General features: G+C 37.9%; 1 protein-coding gene across 5 annotated transcripts; it reads left to right on the plus strand.

Annotated features, from left to right (window-relative positions):
• The first annotated feature begins 1045 nt into the window (after positions 1–1045).
• Positions 1046–21081, plus strand: LOC108983526 (riboflavin biosynthesis protein PYRR, chloroplastic). 5 transcript variants are annotated; one of them, XM_018955304.2, is made up of 11 exons: positions 1046–1206; positions 1325–1460; positions 1623–2097; positions 2456–2590; positions 7022–7121; positions 7212–7337; positions 7438–7751; positions 8680–8799; positions 16660–16905; positions 16983–17108; positions 20572–21081. In XM_018955304.2, exons 3-11 carry the CDS (start codon positions 1756–1758, stop codon positions 20833–20835), a joined length of 1773 nt encoding a protein of 590 aa, XP_018810849.1. In that variant the 5' UTR covers positions 1046–1206; positions 1325–1460; positions 1623–1755; the 3' UTR covers positions 20836–21081. The 5 variants fall into 5 exon arrangements, with proteins under 5 accessions (XP_018810849.1, XP_018810773.1, XP_035551665.1 ...); XM_018955228.2 differs by lacking the exon at positions 1325–1460; XM_035695772.1 differs by lacking the exon at positions 1325–1460 and having other exon boundaries at positions 1724–2097.
• The last annotated feature ends 1070 nt before the right edge of the window (positions 21082–22151 follow it).

Below are 22151 nucleotides of genomic sequence, written 5' to 3' on the forward strand. Positions count from 1 at the left end.
CTGGAGCAACAACAAAAAAATGATTACTCGTACATTTAAATTACAAACAACATACATTTGAAAACTAATGCTAAAAAAATAATTGGCTTTTAATGCAATTTTCTCATACTTCATCAACTTTGTTACACAGCGCATCAAAAATAAAAATAAAAACAACTTGCAATGACACTCATATGTGCAATTCCCACTCTTACACAAGGCATATAAAAAAAAAAATAAAAATTAACCTACACTAACACCCACCCCAAGTTCAAGTTCCAAACAGATTGAGAAATGAAACCTAACAAGAGAAATGAAACCTAACAAATATACTGTGGATTTTCGGACAATAGTAGAACAAAAAAAAAGAAAAAACAAAACAAAAGTAAAGAAAAACCCAAACTTTATCTACTGTGATTTTCGGTGCTCTGTTTTCTTTGCAATAGTTGACATGGGTAAACCATCAAATAAGAGCTCCGCGTAGAATGGAACGAGCAATTGATTTGTTGGGCGAGCTGAATGTCTGTGTGAGTTGAAAGAAAAATATTAAAAATTAGATTTCATAAGAAAAATGAAAATGACTCAAACATTATAAAACAAGGGAAAAAAAAAGAAGAAAAAAATCAAAACCTGTGACGTTGAATGTGGAGCTTCAGACTCGTCGATGCAAGCTGACGTTGGCGGTGGGTCCGTCGTGCTACATTCTTGTCGGCAGTTCTAGACGGTGTCAAAGGTGAAATGGCCGCTATCGGAGGAAGAAGAGGCTGGGCGCTGCTGGCAGGAGGGAGAACAAAGGAAGAATGTGGGCGTGCGGGGGGTGGGGAGGGAAAATAGATTCGAAACGGGTATAATTTTAGGTTTAACTAAACGTAACGTTTAACATAAAAAAAACAAAAAGAAAAAAGAAATGTCAGATCACTTTTTGTGTGCCATGAGGGAAACAGATAGGTGTATAGAACGAATAGAGAATGAGATATAGAAGATATTTTTAAAAATAAATAAAATTTAAGATAAAATTATATGCCTTTTTAACTAAAATTTAGAAAAAAATTTAGGAATCGGGATTCGGGAATGCTCTTATTTATCTACACGGGAAACAAGGATCAAACCGTATCGTTCGCAAGATCTTATCGTGTTTGAAATCTTGTGTTTGAATTCGCTTCCATTCCTCCAAACACTCAGCTTTGTACTCGAAGGATTTGAAGAAGAAGCCGATCACAATTTCAGGTACACTCTTAAGTCTTATCTTCGGTTCCCGGAGTTGGGCATTTTTTGAATTCTCTCTCTACCTCAATGCGACGCCCAAACCTCGTCACTGGGTATCTATCTCATGCTTGATGTACAGCTTTAGGGAAGGAAATGAGAGATTCAAATTGTTGAATCATATTCCTCACTTTTCTTGGAAACTATCAAGGAAAAAGAAGATAAGAAACAAAGCGTGTTAAAAGTGGGTCTGGATCTAAGATGGCTTGTAGATATTGGTATGTGAAGGGTTGTTAAGGCGTTTAAGCTTGAACTGCAGTGCCTCGTGTTGCTGTACTGCAGTTTTTTAAATTGGGTATTTGCATTTACCGAATTTTCTTTTGTGTAGTGCTCTGTTTATGATGTGATTTTCCTTCTCTTTTCTTGGTGTCCCTTTCCAGGCCGTGGCCCATGAACCCGCTCTCTGCCCTGGTCACTTTCTTTTATGACATGTACTAGCACTTCTGCTAATTCTGTACTCTTTTCCGTTTCTGCCAATCAGAGCCAATAGAAGAGAGAGAGAGACACACAGTTATGGCGTTCTCTTTAGGAACATACAGACCACCTATACTTTGCACGGCCGCTATCAACAACAACACTAATCACTCGCTCGAGGCCTCGTACATCCGACGTGCTGCAGAGCTGGCCGACAAGTCCGCTGGCTTCTCCTCTCCGCACCCCAACTTTGGGTGCGTAATCACCACCGCCCAAGGCAAGGTAGCCGGTGAAGGTTACCTCTACGCGCAGGGCACCAAGCCCGCCGAGGTCATGGCCGTGGAGGCTGCCGGTGCGGGCAGCAGATTCGCCACCGCATATCTCAACATGGAGCCCGGGGACTGCCATGGTGACCACTCGGCTGTCTCGGCTCTAGTCCAGGTTTGGCTGCTTCTCAGAAAACATGATTTTGGAAGAGCCCACTAGTTGTATGCTGTATTCTTTTCTTTGTTTGATAACTGACGCTCTGGGGATACAATATTCAGTTCTAGCCACATTGAAATTTCTGATTTTTTTTGGTTTTTCTTTTTTCATTATAATTCAGCCAAATAATTATTCAGTTTATTTTTTGACAAATGCTTCACAGAATTCTGCTTTCATTTAAAGTTGATGTTGTTGTTTTTCTTTTTTAATCACAATATTTTGCTTTGGTTAATAACTTTGGCTTCTTTCTTTTCCTTTTTTCCTCCTTACATTATTTCATTTATTTTTTGGTGTAATTGACAACGTTGTTGATTAGGCAGGGATTTCGAGAGTTGTGGTTGGAATGAGGCATCCTTTGCAGCATCTCCGTGGCAACTCGATACGTGCATTGAGAAGTCAAGGGGTTCAGGTTGATGTTCTTGGGGAGGATCTAAAGAGTAAAGCTTCAGAGGTGTGAATCCTTTCTAATCCCTGTTATTCATTAGAATGATTCATCTGGATACAAGTATTGATGCATTGGATTTGGCTCTGACTTGCTAAATGTTTCCATTGTCTATGTGGGCCATTTGGGTTTTCTGTTTGAACTTAGGAAAAAAAGAAAGGCTTTGTATTTGCACAGTGCAGCATGGCCTGGCCTTAAACTCTCATTGCTGGTGTTAATTATATATGCGCGCATATGCTTATACGACATAAGTATTGGTAAAAAAGAAAAGCATATTGCTCCAAAAACTGTAAAGATTGACAAATTATTTAGTTATTTGGAGCTTATTGCCTAGTTCAGGATAAGAGTGGAGAAAAACTTATTTTTTTTTTTTAATAGTTAATAAGAATTTTATTACCAAGAATAGGCACAGCCCAAGTACACATGATGTATACAAAGGAAATACCTACTACACTCTAGAAAGTTGGAAACTAAGGCAGAAACAGATTCAGTACACATTATCATCATTTCTTACAAAGATCTTAGCCCACAAACTCAAAGTAGAAAAGAAAAAATTTCGAAGATCTTCAAAAGAACGCTCTTTGTTTTCAAAACATTTCCCATTCCTTTCCAGCCATAAACACCACATTAAACACAAAGGAATTTTCTCCATTCATTCCTCTACTTTTCAAGAAATTTACTTGTCAAAAAAAAAAAAAAAACACAGGAATCATTCTTGACTTGTGGAGAAAAAACTTATTGACTTGTAGATGCTGGAAATTATTGAACAATAAAGACGTGAGTGGGTTTTAGGTAAGGCAGTAGTTATTTTTCTCTTAGAGTGCAACAAATTTGAACTATAAACCCCGGTGAAGTTGGAAATACCGTTGGAAGGGTGACTACAATAATTGCTTACTAACTTATAAAAAAAAAAAACAATAATGGCTTACTAGAGAACTGATTCTAGTTATGACTTGCAGACTGAAATATGTTTGGAGGCCAGATAGAGAATATCTTAAGTTAGATTGGGGTTTTGTATGTAATGACCCATGAAAGGCCTAAGCCGCATATGGGCCCATGTTCCAAAGGGACTAATCAAGGATATGATTGGAGCCTCTTTGAATCATTATAAAGGGTTTGAACTTCTCTCTCCCAAGTAATGTGAGATCCCATTAACCATCTCTGTGGCGCCCCGTTCCTCAATAAAGAGCATGGTGAGGATACGTGGTGCCAGGGATGCCAGCCGGTTGGCAATACTCCAGTTGTTCTTGTTAGGTCTAGACACGTAATCATGGATCAAATACGTGGTAAGTGAAATAAGTTGTAGCGAAATAAGTAAAGGTTTAGTTAGAGACTAAACTAATTGTACCAGAGGTCTATACCAATGAGAAAATTCATCCATTAATAATAGTAATATACATATGTAAATGTCATTTTTCCCAAATAATATTATACACTGTCATTAGATCATCACTTACGTCTATAAATACAACGAACCGAACATGGCTCGTTGCCTAACTAAAATAATTTTTTTTGACAAGTAAAAATGTATTAATATCAATAGGCGTAACCAAGTACACTAGGTGTATACAAGAGAAAACACCTAGCTCATAATAGAGAGCCCGTGATAATCATCGCCCAAAGGGAGAAATTAGAAACCTATCCAATATATACCAAGCCCGATTGGGACAAAACACGCCTCCCCAAAGCAAATGTAACTACCCCCCAACCCCCTGTTTCCCACAAGACTAATACTCCACTCGAATGATCCTATGAGGATGGAAGAAGGCTTCATACTCCTGCCCCCCTAACTAAAATATACATCTTAACGAATACAAATAATTAATATCGGAGGTTTGTGGAATGTCATTTTTGGAAGGATGGGTATTTCTTGGGTAATGCCAAAGCATGTGGTGAATTTACTAGCTTGTTGGAGGTATGTTGGGCGGAGTCTACCAAGTGCAGCCATATGGAAAATGATTCCTTCGTGCTTGATGTGGTGTCTATGGCTAGAAAGGAATGGGAGATGTTTTGAAGACAAGGAACGACCGATGGAAGTTAGGGAATTTTTCTTTAAAACTCTATGTCTATGGGCTAAGGCTAATGTAATGAATGGTGATGGAGTCATTCTAGTTTTTCTATCTTTTTAGTCGATGTGTGTAGGTATTTCCTCTTGTATACTTCCTGTATACTTGGTCTATGCCTATTTATGGTAATAAAATTCTTATTAATTATTAAAAAAAAAAAAAATATCGAAGACTAGCGTCCGTATCTACAACTCGAGTGGGATTGGTCCTTCTTCCTCAGGGAACACTATTTGGGCTACATTTGCATCAAGATCTAAAGCTTTGGTAAATGAAATTGCAGTTGGGACCACTACAGTGAGACTTCTAAGAAATCCCAATAGGTTAGAACCCATGATATTGCTATTAATGAGAGACAATGACGATAAATATGCATCCACAAATTCATGTAAGTAAATCAGTTCTTACTTATAAAAAAATGTAAGTAAATCAGTGAACATATATTTATGCATGGCAGAGAATCACCCTCTATGCAAAAAAACACGCATTCATAGGTCATGGCAATGAATCACCCTCTAAATAAAACTTAAATATATAAGCATGACGAGGAATCACCCTCTCAGTAAAACTTATGTATGCATATTATTACCAAGGCAAGGAATCACCCCCTTATCAAAGCTCATAAAGTCTACAATATTTCATCATATAAATCTCGGTACGAAGTTACTCCACCCGTTCGACTTGGCAACTCACTCTCCAGTCTACCCAGCCAACATGTGAGCTCATTTACTGAGTCCAAACCCTTCGACTCAAGGAATCACTCAACCTTGTCCACAAACTCGAAGACAACACATATGATCAACCTGGTCAATTGACTCGAGGACATTACACACAATCAACCCGGGGAATTTCTCCACCCATATTATCTAGTGAGGCCAATATGAAGACGTTCCACCCCAATCATCACGGGGAATCACATTACTCATATGAAACTCGTGGCAAAGTGCTATAGGAATGGCACGGGGACTCCTCACCCATCCATGAAGATTAACACTCGGTAAGACTCAACACTTGGAAACCACATCATCAATCTGCATCATTCAAACTTATCATCTCAAATTCATAGCGTAAAGGTAAACAATAAACATAATGAAGAAGATATATATTATTTTTATGTAGAAAGAGGTGAGTTACAAAATATGCAAATCTTAATCTTACAACATACTCATAAACATTTACCCTGCATTCCCAGTTTGGTCGTAGGAGCTAACCTACCTTAACAATATTTCTATTACTACAATGGCACTGGCGCTACTCCTTCCATCGCAACATTTGAAGTCACTTGCTTTCTTGAAGACTTGGACCGGATGTAGGGGTAAACACTTAACAATCACAAAAGTGAGATTTTGGCTTTTAACCAATGCCTTTTAAACTGTGGAATTATCAGTTGTATCTTTGACGTTTGTCTGACTCCATATATGCTTGAATAGGGGACATTTGATCTCATCCATCCATTTGCTCTCTAGCTTTGCGGGATGGCAACGGAAACAAGGTGTGCACGTCCTTTGCATTTTGCCTTCGGTCAAAGCCTGAAGTCTGTCCTCAAATGAGGGTCTCCCAAGTGGCACTGGACCATACCTCTAATATAAGACGATATGGTTTGCAGGTTCGTAATCTTTTTTCCGCGGGCTCACTTCAGATGTGACATCTCTTATGGAGTATAGGCCTCTGTGTATGACATCTATCTCCTTTGAGTACCTTCAAGTTGTCTTGGAGAGCTCTCATGTTTGTATTGGTCTTGTCCTTCACCGTTGCTTACCCTTGTACTATGAGCCGTCTTTTTCTAGAACTAACAAACTCTTCAGCTTTTTGTTCTCGCCCTTGTACGGTTGGCACAATATTTGCCTGTCTAGCATTGGTTGAAAAGTCCTTTATTACCCAGTGCTGGACCATATCAGTCAGACTTTCTACAATGTGTTACTCGCCTTACTACTTTTGGTTTGGCTGCATGTTGCCTCTTCTTCACCAGCCCTTTGCCCTCAGGAGGATCTCTTCCCGTGCTTCGGCACAATCCTCACAACCTTCCTATACACAATCATACAGGGGTGTTACATAGTAATGCTTAATGCCAAGTGTTGCCAATGAGACTGTTGAAACAATACTTCGGGAGATCAGCTGCTGATAGTTGGTCCAAATGATTCCAAGATGGATGGAAAGCAAGATCCACATAGATTTTTAATGATTTTTAAGAGAGGATTATGTACTGACTTAATTCTTATAGCCTGGAATATGATTTGTATGCTTTTTTAATCAGCTGCCTAATCTTTTTGTGTTGGATCACTCTAGCGAGTCATAGCTTATAGTGAGTCATACCCTAGCTATTTACCGATGTAAATTCCTGTGCTATATTCTAACATTTTTGAATATTGTATTGTAGGAAGCTCAAAAGACATGCCTCCTAGTCAATGCCCCAATTATATGTAGAGCCGCTTCACAAGTTCCCTTCTCCGTTCTCAAGTATGCAATGACTCTTGATGGTGAGCATTTTGATTTTGATAATTTGTGGATTAATTTTAAAGTATTTCTTTCAAGAGGGTGAATTGTATAACTTTGTAGGATGTGAACAGGAAAAATTGCTGCTAGTAGTGGACATGCAGCATGGATAAGCAGCAAAATGTCTAGAAATCGAGTTTTTGAGCTGCGGGGTAGAAGTGATGCCATTATTGTTGGAGGAAATACTGTACGCAAGGACAGTAAGTATCTTCATTACGTGCAACTATGTGATTGTTTTCTTGTGCAGTAGTTGCAGGTGCTCAAGATATTGCTTTATATTCTAATTCTTTTCCATATTAGATCCAAGACTAACTGCAAGACATGGAGGAGGGCACATGCCCGTACGCATTGTAATGACACAGACTCTTAATCTTCCTGAGGAAGCTAACCTCTGGGATGTGTCTGATGTATCAACTATAGTTGTAACACAAAGGGGTGCTCGGAGAAGTTTCCAGAAATTGCTTGCTTCTAAAGGAGTAGAAGTGGTGGAGTTTGACATCTTAAACCCAAGAGACGTTATGGAATATTTTCACGATCGGGGGTATCTTTCAATTTTGTGGGAATGTGGGGGTACACTGGCTGCATCTGCTATTTCAGCTGGAGTAATACACAAGGTTTTTTTTTTTTTAAGTCATTGATATTTCTCATCTTTGAAATTGTATCAGATTTTGCACATTGGTGAATTGTCTGCTGAATATAACTTATCTAAGTAATTGTTAATCTCATTCCACATACACCACATAAGACATAATGGCACCATCTTCCAATAGCAGCAATTTGACGATTACCCTAAATTCCTCTCCAACAATCCAATAGATCCACCACCCTCTTAGGCATCATCCATGCAATCCCAAGCCTATTAAAAGTCTCATCCCACAGAACCTTTACCTCTTCACACTGGAGAAAAATTGGATCTACACTTTATTCCATTGGTCGATTGTAATACTTTAATGGCATGAACGTGTATGATTTTCTTAGTCAGGCTTGTTTTCATTAGTGGGGTGTTGACTTATATGTTAATCAGTTTTTTAATCTTATATGGTGCCCTCCACTTTTTCCCATCGTGAGTTTAATACTTACATTTTTCCTTTTTAAAACGGTTGTTATGTATTAAATGCCTTTCATCCCATACTTAATGTAAAGATGAAGTTGCAGGTATCATGAGCTACAACCAGTTACTGATTGCCATTTTAATCTGCTATCGCACTCTATGTACTTGTTATATATCTATGGTGACTCAACATGTGGCATTGGGTACTTTCTTGTGAACATAACCATGGTTGTATCTTCTGTTTGAGATGTCCTATGGTTTTGAAACTCCAAAGTACAGTTACTTCATTTGGATTGCATTATCTTATAGAAAAGCTTTCTTCTTTCAAGTTAAACCTGTACCGATTGGTCTGGAACAATACAAGAAAATGTACAAGGATGTCAAGGGGAATATAATTTCATTTAATTGTAATCTCTTTTTGGACTAGTTTTGTTTTAGAATAGTTTACGCTCACCTTATGGATTTTCACAAGCAATGAATTTATTTTCCAGGTCTTTGCATTTGTTGCACCTAAAATTATTGGTGGAAAGAATGCACCATCTCCTGTGGCTGAACTTGGGATGGTCGAGATGTCACAAGCATTAGATTTGCTTGATGTTTGCTATGAGCAGGTTCGTGGTAATTTATGGAAAATATTGCTTGCTGTTGGCTGAAGTTTGTTCTCATAATCGTAAATATTGAATTTGTGTTCCCTCTTAAGCTGATATTCGTTCCAGCTTAGTACTTTTCTAATATTATGTCTTCTTCAATGTGTAATTAATTGTTGGTCACTAAGTTATTCTTATAGAGCATTCCCAGCTCCATGAACGACTGGAGACCTTATATCGTTGCAAGTGTAACAGATTAAAATGTTTTATTATATTAGATGCGTAGGAGCTGCTGTTTGGGAAAAATATTAAAAGTCTTGAGCTGTGAAACATAGGTGCATGAGTTTTGTATGGTGGCACTTCTTGCCAAAAATGCTGAAGGTTATAAAAAAAGTATCAAAGTGGATTCCCTAGGATCTGGTATTGGCCTGGTTGGCACTAGGCAATGGCCTGGTCTAGACATGTGCAGTGTTCACTTCAAATGCAGATGAACTTATTAAGGTCTGATAGTTCAAGCGCGGGATTAATTTTGCTAGTGCCTAAATAATGCACCCATGATTATATATGCACTTGGATGAGCTATAAGAATAATGCATATGCCTGTGACTTTGTATATAGAATGTACACGAGTCTGTGTATGTATTGAAATGGACTTAAGCATCACATTAAAGGAAAAATGATGAATCATCTGGCCATGGTGTGTTTTATGTGATTATCAATTTGGGTTGGGGCTGAGAGAATGAATATAAAGCTGTGATAGTACAGCATTATATACTTGATAAGTGCTAGATTGATACTTATAAAAAAAAAAGATAAGTGCTAGATTGACAAAGGAATATTACAAAAATAAACTCACAAATTGATGTGGCTTGATGTGATACGTTAGATCTATTTTACAGTAAAAAGAACTTTATAATCTAGTGTACCACATCAAACCATGTCGGTTTGCGAGTTTATTTTTGTGAGATTTTTTGTAGATGAAACATTTCTTTATATACATATAGCAAGATCAACAAACAATTGTTTCTTTGTTCATATATAAGATGATTATTAGCTTGTCATAAAATAAATTCTTAAATGTTTCGACGATATACATATAGTTTTGTCCATACCGATCAAAAAATATTTCTATTTGTTTGTCCTATGTTGAATATGAAAAAGAAATAAAAGAAAAACTCAAGGATGACATGAGCATTCTACATAAAAAAAAAAACATGAGAACTCACACCAGTTTTCATACAAATTTGGGGAATCAGGTTACTTGTTACTTACCTATTTAAATAGACTCCATAATAGCTCTCCCTTAAGGCTGGTTTGGATATTGGGTTGAGATGAGATGAGTTGAGGTGAGATGAGTTGAGATGGTTTGTGAATAGTAGTGAAATGGTTTGAGTTAATTCTTTAATATTATATGTTAGAATTTAATTTCTTAATATTATTTTTGTCTTTGGATTTAAAAAAATTGAATTCTTTTTTGTGTTTTGTTTGGAAGTTTGAGAAAGTTGTAATAATTGGGTAATGATTAGATGGAAAAGTTGAAGATTTGAAATTGAAAAGTATTTGTGTTTGTGGTGTTCAGATATTGGGATGAGATGAAAGCATCTCTCTATCCAAACCAGGCCTTATTCTTTTTTTTTACTCTCTCTTTATTTTCCTCTTATGGTTTCTTTATTTTCTTTTATGATTTCTATATATTTTGTTTTAACAATCATGCTTTTTATACTGATGCTTTTCTAGCGGTCATAGTCTTTATTTCTAACTGATCATATTATATGAAAGGTATCTGCATGTTACAAATTTATGATTAGTTTAAATTTCTAAAAGTGCTTGCATATTCAATGGAAGAAATCCACACGCTTACACATTTAAATAGAATTTTCAGTAAACAAAAATACCAAGCAAGATCTATAAACTTGGATGCAAAAGATATGAACAAGCTCATTAACTAAGTAGAAAGTTGTCAACGTGCTTAATATCCGGATGTTGGCTAACCTCCTTGGTTGTAAGGTCTCCTCTCTCCCTATGAACTATCTTGGCCTTCCCTTGGGGGCCGCTTCTAGGGCTAAAACTATTTGGGATATAGTAATTGAGAAGATAGAACGAAGATTGGTAAGATGGAAGAGATTGTGTCTCTCGAAGGGGTGTAGGGATTGCTCTAATCAAAAGTGCTCTTTCTAACCTACTTGCATATTTCTTATCATTGTTTCCAATTCCTGCAAGTGTGGCGACACATATTGAGAAACTGTAGTGTGATTTCCTTTGGAGTGGACTTGGGGATTAATTCAAATTCCACTTGGTCAAGTGGGATAAGGTATGCTCCCCAATCTTTTCTGGCAGTTTGCGAATTAGAAATCTGAGGGTGTTTAACAAGGCCTTACTTGGGAAATGGTTATGGCAATATAATACAGAATAGGAAATTTATGGAAGTTGGTAATAGACTATAAATATGGAGGTATGTTTTTTTTTGGGGGGGGGGGGGGGGTTGGTGCTCTAGAGAGGTAAGTCGAGTTTATGGTGTGGGTATGTGGAAGCACATTAGACGAGAGTGGGAAGTATTTGTTCGTCATACCAGAATCGTGATTGGAGATGGCGCAAGAATTAAATTCTAGCACGATATATGGTGTGGAGATAGCGCTCTCAAACACTCATTCCCTACACTTGTGCGTGAGAAAGAAGTTTCAGTGGCAGACTTCATGGAAATGGATTGTGACGTATTTCAGTGGAATGTGAACTACATTAGGGCGGCCCAACATTTGGAAGTCAACAATTTTGTGAACTTCTTCCAACTCTTATACTCCACAAGACAGAGCACACAACGAGTTGATGCGTTGTGGTGGAAACAGACCAGCAAAGGTATATTTTCAGTTCGTTCATTCTATAAGGCCCTCTCACAAATGCAGGATAATCACTTCCCATAGAGAAGAATTTGGAGAAACAAGACCCCTTCTCGGGTGGCATTCTTTGCATGGACAACATCTCTAGGAAAGATCATGACGATGGATAATCATAGACCGGGGGTGATAATGGTGGAATGGTGCTGCATGTGTAAACAAAGTGGTGAGATGGTGGACCATCTTCTGCTACATTGTGAGATTGCTAGAGCGTTATGGATCGATGTATTTAGAAGGGTAGAATTAGCCTGGGTTATGCCTGCAATAGTGGTCAAACTTTTGGCATGTAGGTCAAGTATGGCTTGTGTTCCACAAATTTCAGCTGTGTGGAAGATGATTCCTATTTGTATTCTTTGGTGCATTTGGCAGGAGCGCAATAACTGGGCCTTCTAAGACAGAGAGAGATCACTGGAGGAGATTAGATTATTGTTTGTTAGAGCTATGTTTCTTTGGGCCAATGCTGTAGATTTTAATGGTCTAGATTTTTATGATTTTCTTGTTTCCCTCCCTTCTTAGATAGGTTTAACTCTTGTATACCCATTGTGTACCTGGGCTAAGTCTATTCTCATTAATATAATATAATCGTTTACCTATAAAAAAAAAGGAAAAAAAAGAAAAGAAAGTTATAGGTGTTTAAACTAACTAATTATATGGTTTACAGCAAGGCTAAAGATGCATGTGCATGTGCATGTGCATGTGCATGTGCATGTGCATGTGCACACAAAAAGAAATTTATGAATAGGCCAAAACTATATAATTTATCAATATTTTCCTCCCACAAAAATAGATGCTTTGTTGACGTTAGAACATTGCATATTGAACAATGTACACTTCGAATCTCTATCGCATAAAAGTCTGCTGCAAAATAACACAAGCTATGAACTAGGAGATAATTTCACTAAAAATTTAGTTTATTCATTATTTACAACATTTTGGGAAGAAGGTGAGAGACTTCAAGTGTGAAGAAAATGAGAAAATGAGCCAAAAAAGAGCATGAAAGAAAAAAGAAGGATGGCAAAAGAATAAAGAAACGAGAGAGAGAAGAGATATGGTTTTATGTTTCTAATATTAATGGGGGTGTGTTATGTCCTTTTCTATGATGTATCATAGTCCCCCACTTGGTTCACATTTTAAAACCAAGTCGATTTGGGAAGGCATTGTTGAGAAGGTGGAACATAGGCTAGCAGGATGGAAGAGGTTGTATATATCTAAGGGTGCAAAAATAGGCTAATTAAGAGTGCTCATTAAAATTTTCATGCCTGCTTTCTGTCTCTATTTTCCCTTCTTGCTATGTGCCCAATTGTCTTGAGAAGCTTTGGAGATTTTTTAAGAGAGGAGCTGAATTGGATCATGTGAATTGGCCCAAGGTGTGCTCTTCAATCTCAAAGGGAAATTTTGGAATAGGAAATTGATTACATTCAATCGTACTCTCCTGGGGAAGTGACTATGGTGTTGTTATGCCAATGAAATGAAAAGCCTATAGAGAGCGGTGATTTATATGAAGTATGGTTGTGTTGGGGTAGATGGAGCTCTAAGGAGATGAACGGATCTTATTAGGTTGGATAACGGAAAAATATTATAAGGGGTTGGGGGAGTGTTGATGGCACATTATAGATGAGTGAGGGATGGATTGGCAATAAAATTCTGCATGATGTGTGGTGTGGAGATTGAAGCCTCAAAGTGGTTTTTCTGCATCTATTCCCTATTGCTTGGGCTAAGGAATCATCGGTAGCAGATCATTTACAATTTTTAAATGGATCATCTCAACTGGCGATTGACTTTATCGGAGTAGAACTGGATTAGGAGATGGATCCTGTTGTTTTCTGCTTGGCTGAGACAAGATGGGGGGAGAGGGGTGTTTGAAGTTAAGTTGTACTATAATAGATTGATCCCTCATGAGTGTACTAGCTTTTTATGGAAGTCCATCTGGGGGCCCCATTAAGAGCTGCTTTCTTCGTTAGGATGGCGACACTAAGAAAGATCCTTTGGAAACCTTCGGAAGAGACATGATAAGAACCTGCGAGAATGGAATCCTTTGAATCCACAATCAATTTGAAAACTCACCCAAGAAAGTCAAAATCAAGTAAATGGATGGAAAATCTAGACCTGAAGAGAACTCGTTTCAAGAACCTAGATTATATTAAAATCTAGACCCGTTGAAGAACCCGTTTCAAGAACCCAGATTATAAGAAAGAACGCCACAAAGGTTGTGATTTAGTTTTGATGAGTTAAAAAGTTCAATCAAGAACAAGAGGAGTAAAACTCAACTCACAATGAATAAATTCATCAAATTTCATAAATTTCTTAAAATGAAGCTACAAAGAGTATTTAAAACAAAACCTAATTAAAACTTTAGCCAAAATAGATCTCCATCTTTCAAAAATGCTCCTTGTGTGAATAGTGCTGCATCTACAATGCGGCTACAGTACTCACTATAGTAAAACCTTAACCCTAGTTCAATAAAATGCTCCTTGTGTGAATAGTTCTGCATCTACAGTGCTGCTATAGTACTTGCTACAGTAAAACCCAAACCCTAACCCTAATTCAATAAAATAATAACTTTCCCATCATGCCCTTGCATAGGCTCCCCTTAAGTCCTTCCCATAATAAACCCAATTATTCTAAACTAATAAAATAAGTCTTTTAAATGAATTAAACAAGTTGAAAGCGTTGAAGTGCCCAAAGTCTTTAAATCATATTGTTGCCCTCTTCCATACTTATCAAATGAATCAAAACTGGATCTTCATCCTTCAAGTCCATCTTGAATGTTGGGCTCTTGCTAAACTCGTCCCAAGTGGGTTGCACCAATCCTTGCATTCCTTCCTTGATCTTCTTAACTTTTGATCTTGTAATTGGCACATCTAGAACTTGCAAAGGATCTTTAAGACTAGGCCTACCTTGGTTCCCATCATTAGACATGTCTTTGTATTGGAGTGGTGTTGCATGTATAGTAGGGATAGGAAATCTTGGATCACTTTTTACTCATTGTGAGATAGCTGGTACAATATGGCAAGCAGTTTTTGGTGTCTCCAGGTTGGATTAGGTGAGGTCAAGGAGATGGGTGGATGATTTATTAGCTTGCTAGCTAGGCAAATTTGAGAATGATTACAGCAGTCTCTTGTGGTGATGGTCCCGATATGTCTAATCTGGTGGATATGGCGAGAAAGAAATGCTTGGATTTTCAAAGACGGTACAAGGACAATGTAGGGACTAAATTTTTTTTTTTTTCTAATACACTCCACTACCAGATGGCCGCTCAATTATGTTTCTCTAGTTTTAGCTTTCACAAATTTCTTGATCTCTTCGCTTTCTCAATCTAGGTGTATCCGATGTATACTTCTTGTGCACTTGGATACCACATTTTTTACTCAGTAATAAAAGTAATCTTATCCAAAAAGAAAACATTAATGGGGTTGTGTGATAGTGCTACCCGAATTTAGGGTGATATTGTAGCAAAATGGATATTTAGGGAAGCTGTAGCAGTTGGAGCTGAATTTTTTGGAGCTTTTATCTAAATCTAAGGAATAGGTATGACTTAAGAAAGCTGCCATGAGTGTCCTAATGCTATGAAATCTTCTAATGCTCTTCAAAGTAGTTTTGTTCTTGTTGGTTTTGATAATTTTTTTGGCTGCTTTGGGTCTGTTTTTTGTGGACATAATCCTTGAGTTTGTTACTATCTAATGGTGAACTGCATTTAAAAGGTTGAAAAAAGAAAATGAGGGCTCCCTTGGACGTGGAGAAGAATGTGGGTCTATGAGTGGAGTGGGATCTGTCAGTATAGTTCTAAGTGGGCGGAAATATTGTAATTCCCCTCAAATCTACTACCCAATTTACAATCACTCCCCTCAAGTATCAATCTTGGCAATCACTCTCTCAAACTACAAAAAATTCAATGTACTCCTTTACCATTAAAAAGACAAAACCACTCCTAAAAATTCTAAAAAAAATGACAAAATGCCCTTGATAAATTAAAAAATGTTTTTAAAATAAGAAATTAATTTATTTAATAAGATGTATATTTTTTAATTAAAGATTTTTGAAGTAATATTCTTAAAAATTTTGAAAGTACTTTCTTTGAATCTTTTATATGTTTTGTAAGTTTTGAAAATCTTCATTGTTTTTTGAGATTTTGGAAGGTGATTGCAAACCGGATGGAAGTTTGAGGGGGTTTGTGTGTTTATCCATTGGTAATAAGATCATATGTTTGTCTACAAGTTTTCTGAGGCTTACCTCATACCTCTTTGAGGATAAAAGGACTGGTTTTAGGGAGTGACCCATATGTAGAAATCAACGTCATATGCAAAAAGTTTAATCAATCTTGACATTATCGCTTGTAATTTGGTTGGTTTGTGTTCTATAGGGAGAATTAATGGTGTAAAATAGCTTTACTCCATGGAAACTGGACAAATTGGAAATTGTTTTGATGATTGGTGTCCTTTCCACTTCATTATATAAATATTTTATTGAAGAGATTTCCATGGGATAAAAGAGAGCCTTTCGTTCGAATGCAATTTTTATCCTCTTTGCTGAGGGGTTAAATGACATTAATGTCGATTCTATTACCTTTTCTTCTTGTAGTCCAGTAGCCTCTTGTCTCCTTCATAGCTGGAATTTTCCGCAAGGTATGAATGGATGAAAAGGTCATTTTACCATCTATTCGGGTGTAGTTGGATTCTGTTAACATACTGGCAAAAAAAGGCTATATTGCATAATGAGAAGTAAACCTATCCAAGGTTTGATTACCCATTTTTTACCCTCCATAAACTGATTTGTTTTGAATAATCATAGAATACGTGCAAAATGGCCCTAAAAGATCTTATTTTTACCTGCTGATGTATTGGTCAACCTTAAGGATGTTGACAGGAAAAAAAAAAAATGAAGTTCTATGGTCTCTGTAGAAGACAGAAGCGCTTATTTGAAATAGACTATTCTGGGTTTCTGCTGTCAGGACATTGATTGATATTGCATTTTGCTTCTGCAACATGAACTACAGGTTGGACCTGACATGCTAATTAGTGGATTCCTTCAGCCCTTACCAGATGTGACACCAGTTATCCCATCTGTGGATGAAACCTTTGCAATTGATCCTACTGTCACTCCACATGAATCAAGCATAATTTTCTTTTATAAAACATGGGATCCTTATGGTGCCTTTTCAAATTTTTCTCCTCATCCAATTCAAATGCCTGATAAGAATGGTGATTATGCCACTTGGTCGAGTGTAGAACATTATTACCAGGTACTTCCTTTTCTGAGTGGTTTCTTTTTGTGCACTGTGACTTTGTAGAATTTGTACAATCTTTCATAAAATTGTAGGCTTACAAATTTTCTGAGGTGGATGATCCCTTGGCAAGGGATTTGGTTGAAACTATAAAATCTGCAAAAAGTCCTGAGGAAGCAGCACGAATAGGAAGGTCAATGCAGAGACAACGACATTATCTGGTTTGTTTCAATGTACTTTTGATCAATCTCCTTTTTTTCTGGTTAGTAAGGTGAAGTGGAAAAAACTACATTACAGCACAGGGGATTACTCAAGAAAAGAAAAAGAAAAAGAAAATAGCAACGTAGCTGCTTTGCTATGGTTTCACCGCCAACCAGAACCCTAAACAAGTTACATAAGTATCAAGAACCAAGACATTAAAACTGGAAGTCTCCAAGAAGTTTACAGCCAATTTTTTCTGGCCATTTCTCTGCTCTTTCTTCATCTAACTCAGCCCTATGTCTCACACAATTCCTGACTGCATGCAATATGTTCTCAGGCAGCTGCTGCTTATCACCGAAAACTCTTGAATTACTGCACACAGTCTGTGGACAATGTGGATAAGTTTGAGATGTCCATGTGACGATATTTTTCCAGCAATGAGGAGACCATTTACGATAATAAGAAAGATAGTGGGAATCAAGGTTTTAATTTCCTTTCCGTTCCGGCTGGAATGGCTGGAATTTCCCATGCTGGAACAGTAGGGGGCACGGTTTAGCCCCCTGTTCCGTACCTGGTCAAATTTCGGCCATTTCGGTCTGTCTGGGCTGAATTCCGGGTTTCCAGCCAAAATATGAGTTTCGTTGCGGAATCTGTGTGCATCACATTCTCATAAATATCCTGAAAACTGAGGGACAAAATTGGAATTCCAGCCTGTTTCTACTTCTTCCCCTTCCTTGCGAAATCAGAACCCTAATCCTCAAAATTCACTTTTGCTCTCTGTTTCGACTCTCCTCAGTCCGACGCCCTACGCTGACGCCATGGTCACCATCTCCACAATCCACTTCATCGCAGCTGGAGCAAACACAGTCAACTCTGTTGCTCAAACTCATTTACTTCTTCCTTCTTTCTTCCAGTCTTTGTTGAGGAACCAAACTGATTTCTACAGGGTCCTTCCTCACTCCTCGAATGATCATATTCTTTTTATGGGTTTTTGGGTCATCTTCTCTAAGAATTTCATTGTGCATTTTATGTATATTATGTATCTTATCATAGGGGAGTTCTCGTGCAAGCATTTCAGTTCAAATGGACTTGTTACTGTAGGCCAGAATTTTGTTTATGAAACTGGAACTATTTTGCTATTGGTTATCATATATTTGAATATATAAAATCATTTCATGCTCTATCTATGCCTAGAATGTTCATCCATTAATATTTAGTGAAGGGTCCAACTTTTGGTCAGTGGGATTCAATTTTTAAATTAAACATTTCTGTTTTGTTCATGTGGGATTCAATTTTCGTAACAGAATTCATTACTAGTAAAGAGTTCATTTTCTGGACAGTTTGCCCATGTGGGATTCAATTTTCAAAACTTTGGTGGGAATGACACTTCAATGATTCATACCATCAATTACTAGGAAGGCATCCTTCTTTGGTCAACCTCCCTAGAATTCCATTTTTTCGGTGCCACATGCTTTCATGAGGTCTACTTTTTAACCAAACCTTGGAGTACCAGCATTTCTAAGGTAGCTCCGAAATAGTTTCTGAGTGAGCAAAATATCATATCCAGTTCTATTTTTCACAAGGCTGTTTGAGCTTCTCCACATGGTCAGGCAAAAAATTCTTAATCCTCTTGCAGTAATCGTAATATTACGCATACCAGGTGCAGCAACAAATAGGTTTATTATCAGTCACCATAGTAGGATTCCGGACCCAGTGAGATGCCAGTGGCGAGTACCTTCAACAACTAGCCTGAAGTAAATGGACTTGGAAGCTTCAATTAAAGCTCTCCCTCGTGCCAGGTTTTCTTAAAGAAATAAGTATTACACAATCCTGGGCTTGGGATTTTGTGGTCTTTGAGAGAGTTATGAGCTCTTCAACTCCATTTTCTGCAACTGGTTACCTCAGCCAGTCTTGCTGTTCCTCATCCAATCGGAGAGTAAAATCTTTTATAATCTGTTGAAAGGACATGCTTCCCCAGCCACAAAAAGCTTTTTAATAGAAGAAAGAATCTTGTTTTGAAGAAAAATCTAGTGCATTGATCACCCAAGCAAGCGTTGAACTCTGGCCTTTTGTTTAAAAAGTGATTGCTGTATTCATTTTGCTGTGATACTTGACTGCACAGTTATAACTAGCAAGCAGGTCAGTGTTTCCATGATTCTTCTTCTCTGCAACTCATCCATCTCTTCTCGTCTCGTTTAGCATCTTGAACCCAACTTTTAGTAGCATTAACTTCTGAGACACGTTGAAACATTGGAGAAACTTTCACAACTGTACTGAATACCTTTTCCATAGTAGTAAAGAACTCAGGGTGCTCACTCCATAAATCAAAGAGTTTGAAACAGTTTTTTGGAGTTGGATTTCTTGACACCAATTTTAATGACAATGGGAGACTGATCGTATATACCTGCAGGTAAGAATCTTGCCAAAAGTGACAGACCATCTTTTGCTCATTGACTAACATCTTTTCAAGTTGTCTCCATCTAGGATTCTTTCTTAGGCTTGGGATTAAATCAGGTCAAATGCATCCTGATGTACCTCAGATCCTCAATTCAACCAATTGGTGTAGAACATGGAGATCATTCATTCAAGGAGGCACTAGTCTTTGACCCTAACCGTCTGTCTCCTTTCCTGCTACAAGTTGCTTTGAAGTCCACTAGGACAACCAAACGCAGTTAAGGCAGCCTGATATTTCTTCCAAAGATCCTTCCTTTTGGTTGCATTGTTATCATCATACACAATAGATACAGGCCAACACTCTTTCTTGTCAACATCTGCTATTTACCAGGCATCACTTGGTCTGAGAAGTTCTGCTTTTTAGGCTGTAATTTCCCGAGGATCCCAGCATGCCCATATTCTCTCCCTAGAGCCAAAGCTTTTCCAATTACAGTAAATTGCACTTAAAACCCTATTCACACTCACAGGTTTTACTCTAGTCTCCGGCAAACCACAAACAGACAGCTTATGATCCCTACCAATTTTAGTTAGGTTTGTTCAGGTTTATGGACCTTCATTCCATTATAGTTCTAGAGTGACAGCCACCTAGATGGCATTGCGTCTCGATTGGTGTAATTTTTGAGAAACCCATCTAGCTTCTTTATAAGTTATGTTCGAAGTGAGTCTATTTAGTTAGCACAAGTATGTTTCTGGACCTTCAAGATCTAGTCCTAGTACCCAGTCGCAACATAACATTATCATATATAACTTGTGCCATGTATTGTTATAAAAGCATGTGTGATGATTTTTATTTAAAAGCATTTATCAAATGAACTACAGCTAAGATATGTTTCTAGAAAATTCACTTGACATTTCTATTCACAGCCGGCGGAAAAAAAAGTTAAAGGTTGTTGAAAAGTGATTGTGCAATATCTCATCATGAAAAATGCATCAAACATACTGATTTTTTTTCATTTGTCTTGCAATTTATCCAAACTTATTTTTGCTCAGGGAAAAGAATTTTAAACTCGTGTTTTGTGTGGCTTTCAGGTGAGATCAGATTGGGACACTGTCAAGATTGACGTTATGTACAGGGCACTGAAATGTAAATTCTCAATTTACCCTCATTTGAATTCTATGTTGCTGTCTACTGCTGGCTCTGTTCTAGTTGAAGCTTCACCGCATGATCTTTTTTGGGGCGGAGGGCGGGATGGAGAGGGCCTAAATTATCTTGGCCGGCTGTTGATGCAGTTGCGATCAGAGTTTCTTGGTGAGTCTTCGACTTCAAGTGAGAGCTCTTGCTTGGCCGTATGATATATAAAACTACATTTGCATCAATGGGTTGGTAATGATAATGCATTAATTTCTTTTTGTAATATCATAGTCATCTATAAACGAGTGGTCTGTAGACATGCACACTAAAGAGTTAGAAATTAGAGCCCCGGCATTGCAACAGCAACCTCGCTTATGTTTTGACCTCTTGCTTTTTGCCACTTGTTGATCATGTGCACCATTACACAACATTTTCACTTTATACATTGGAGTTTGACTGTTTGAGCATGGCTATTCAAACTAATCAATTTTGAAAAAAAAAAAAGACGATTTGCAAACCTATGTACTAGACATCGAATATCTGCTAATATGAAAGCATGTCACATCGGCTATTATAAACATGGTACCTGTGTTGGCATTTTTATTGTGGTAATGGACCTCTTAGTAAGTAGTGTTTTTACGCAATCAGGAAATTACTCTCTCAGCCGTCTCTCTCCAGAGTGCCCATTGCCCATCCCTGAAATTTTTTTGGTTCACCGGGGGAGGGGTGTTGATGTTTCGGCTCCACCCACCTCCCCTCCTCGTCGGCCACGGCCTTTATTTCCTTTTATCTATGTTTTATCTTTTTTTTTTTTAGTTTTCCGGTAGCACCGTTTATCTTTGCCGATCTGCTGCTTTCCGACGACCTAGGGTGGACATGCGCCCCTTCCTCAGCTTCTCCAGTTGCTAATTGTCAAGTTGGCAAAAGAAATCTGCCTATTATGCAGCATGTTCACCTAGCGCCACCGTGCCTTGGAGTGCACTTTGCCACCACGCAAGGTAGTTTCGGGTTCTATGGCTTCGGATCTTCCAAATCCGACTGTACTCCAGTTGTGGCACGTGGCCTGCTTGTGCCGCCACAGCAAGTACTGTCCCTTCACTAGCGATTCGTCACTATTGTCAATTGCTACACTATGTTTCCGCTTTTCCTAACCAAAGATTGAGTGAAAGTGGATGTGACAGTTCCTTCTAGCCAGTCCAGACCAACATGTTGCAGTACAACCCTTTATACTGCGGCTTCTAGCTACAGTTTTATAGTCTGTTCATCAGACTATTTAAAAACTGTCACCAAACGGTCTCCATTTTTGGAAATTGGGTGGGAGTCAATCTTTTGGCTCCGATCACCCCCTTTGTTTGTTTATTTTTGTGTTGTAATGTGTGTTGGCTTCGGGAAGATTGTAGGGGACTCTCACTCCACCGAACTTGTGTCTTGTATCCGTTAGTTTATCTTTAAATGCTTTATTTGCTGAGAAAAAAAAAGTAGTGTTTTTACATAGACTTTGTATATGGTAGTAGTAGGACTCATCAACTTTTTGTGT

This window comes from Juglans regia, chromosome 11 (assembly GCF_001411555.2).
Source record: "Juglans regia cultivar Chandler chromosome 11, Walnut 2.0, whole genome shotgun sequence".
Lineage (NCBI taxonomy): Eukaryota > Viridiplantae > Streptophyta > Magnoliopsida > Fagales > Juglandaceae > Juglans > Juglans regia.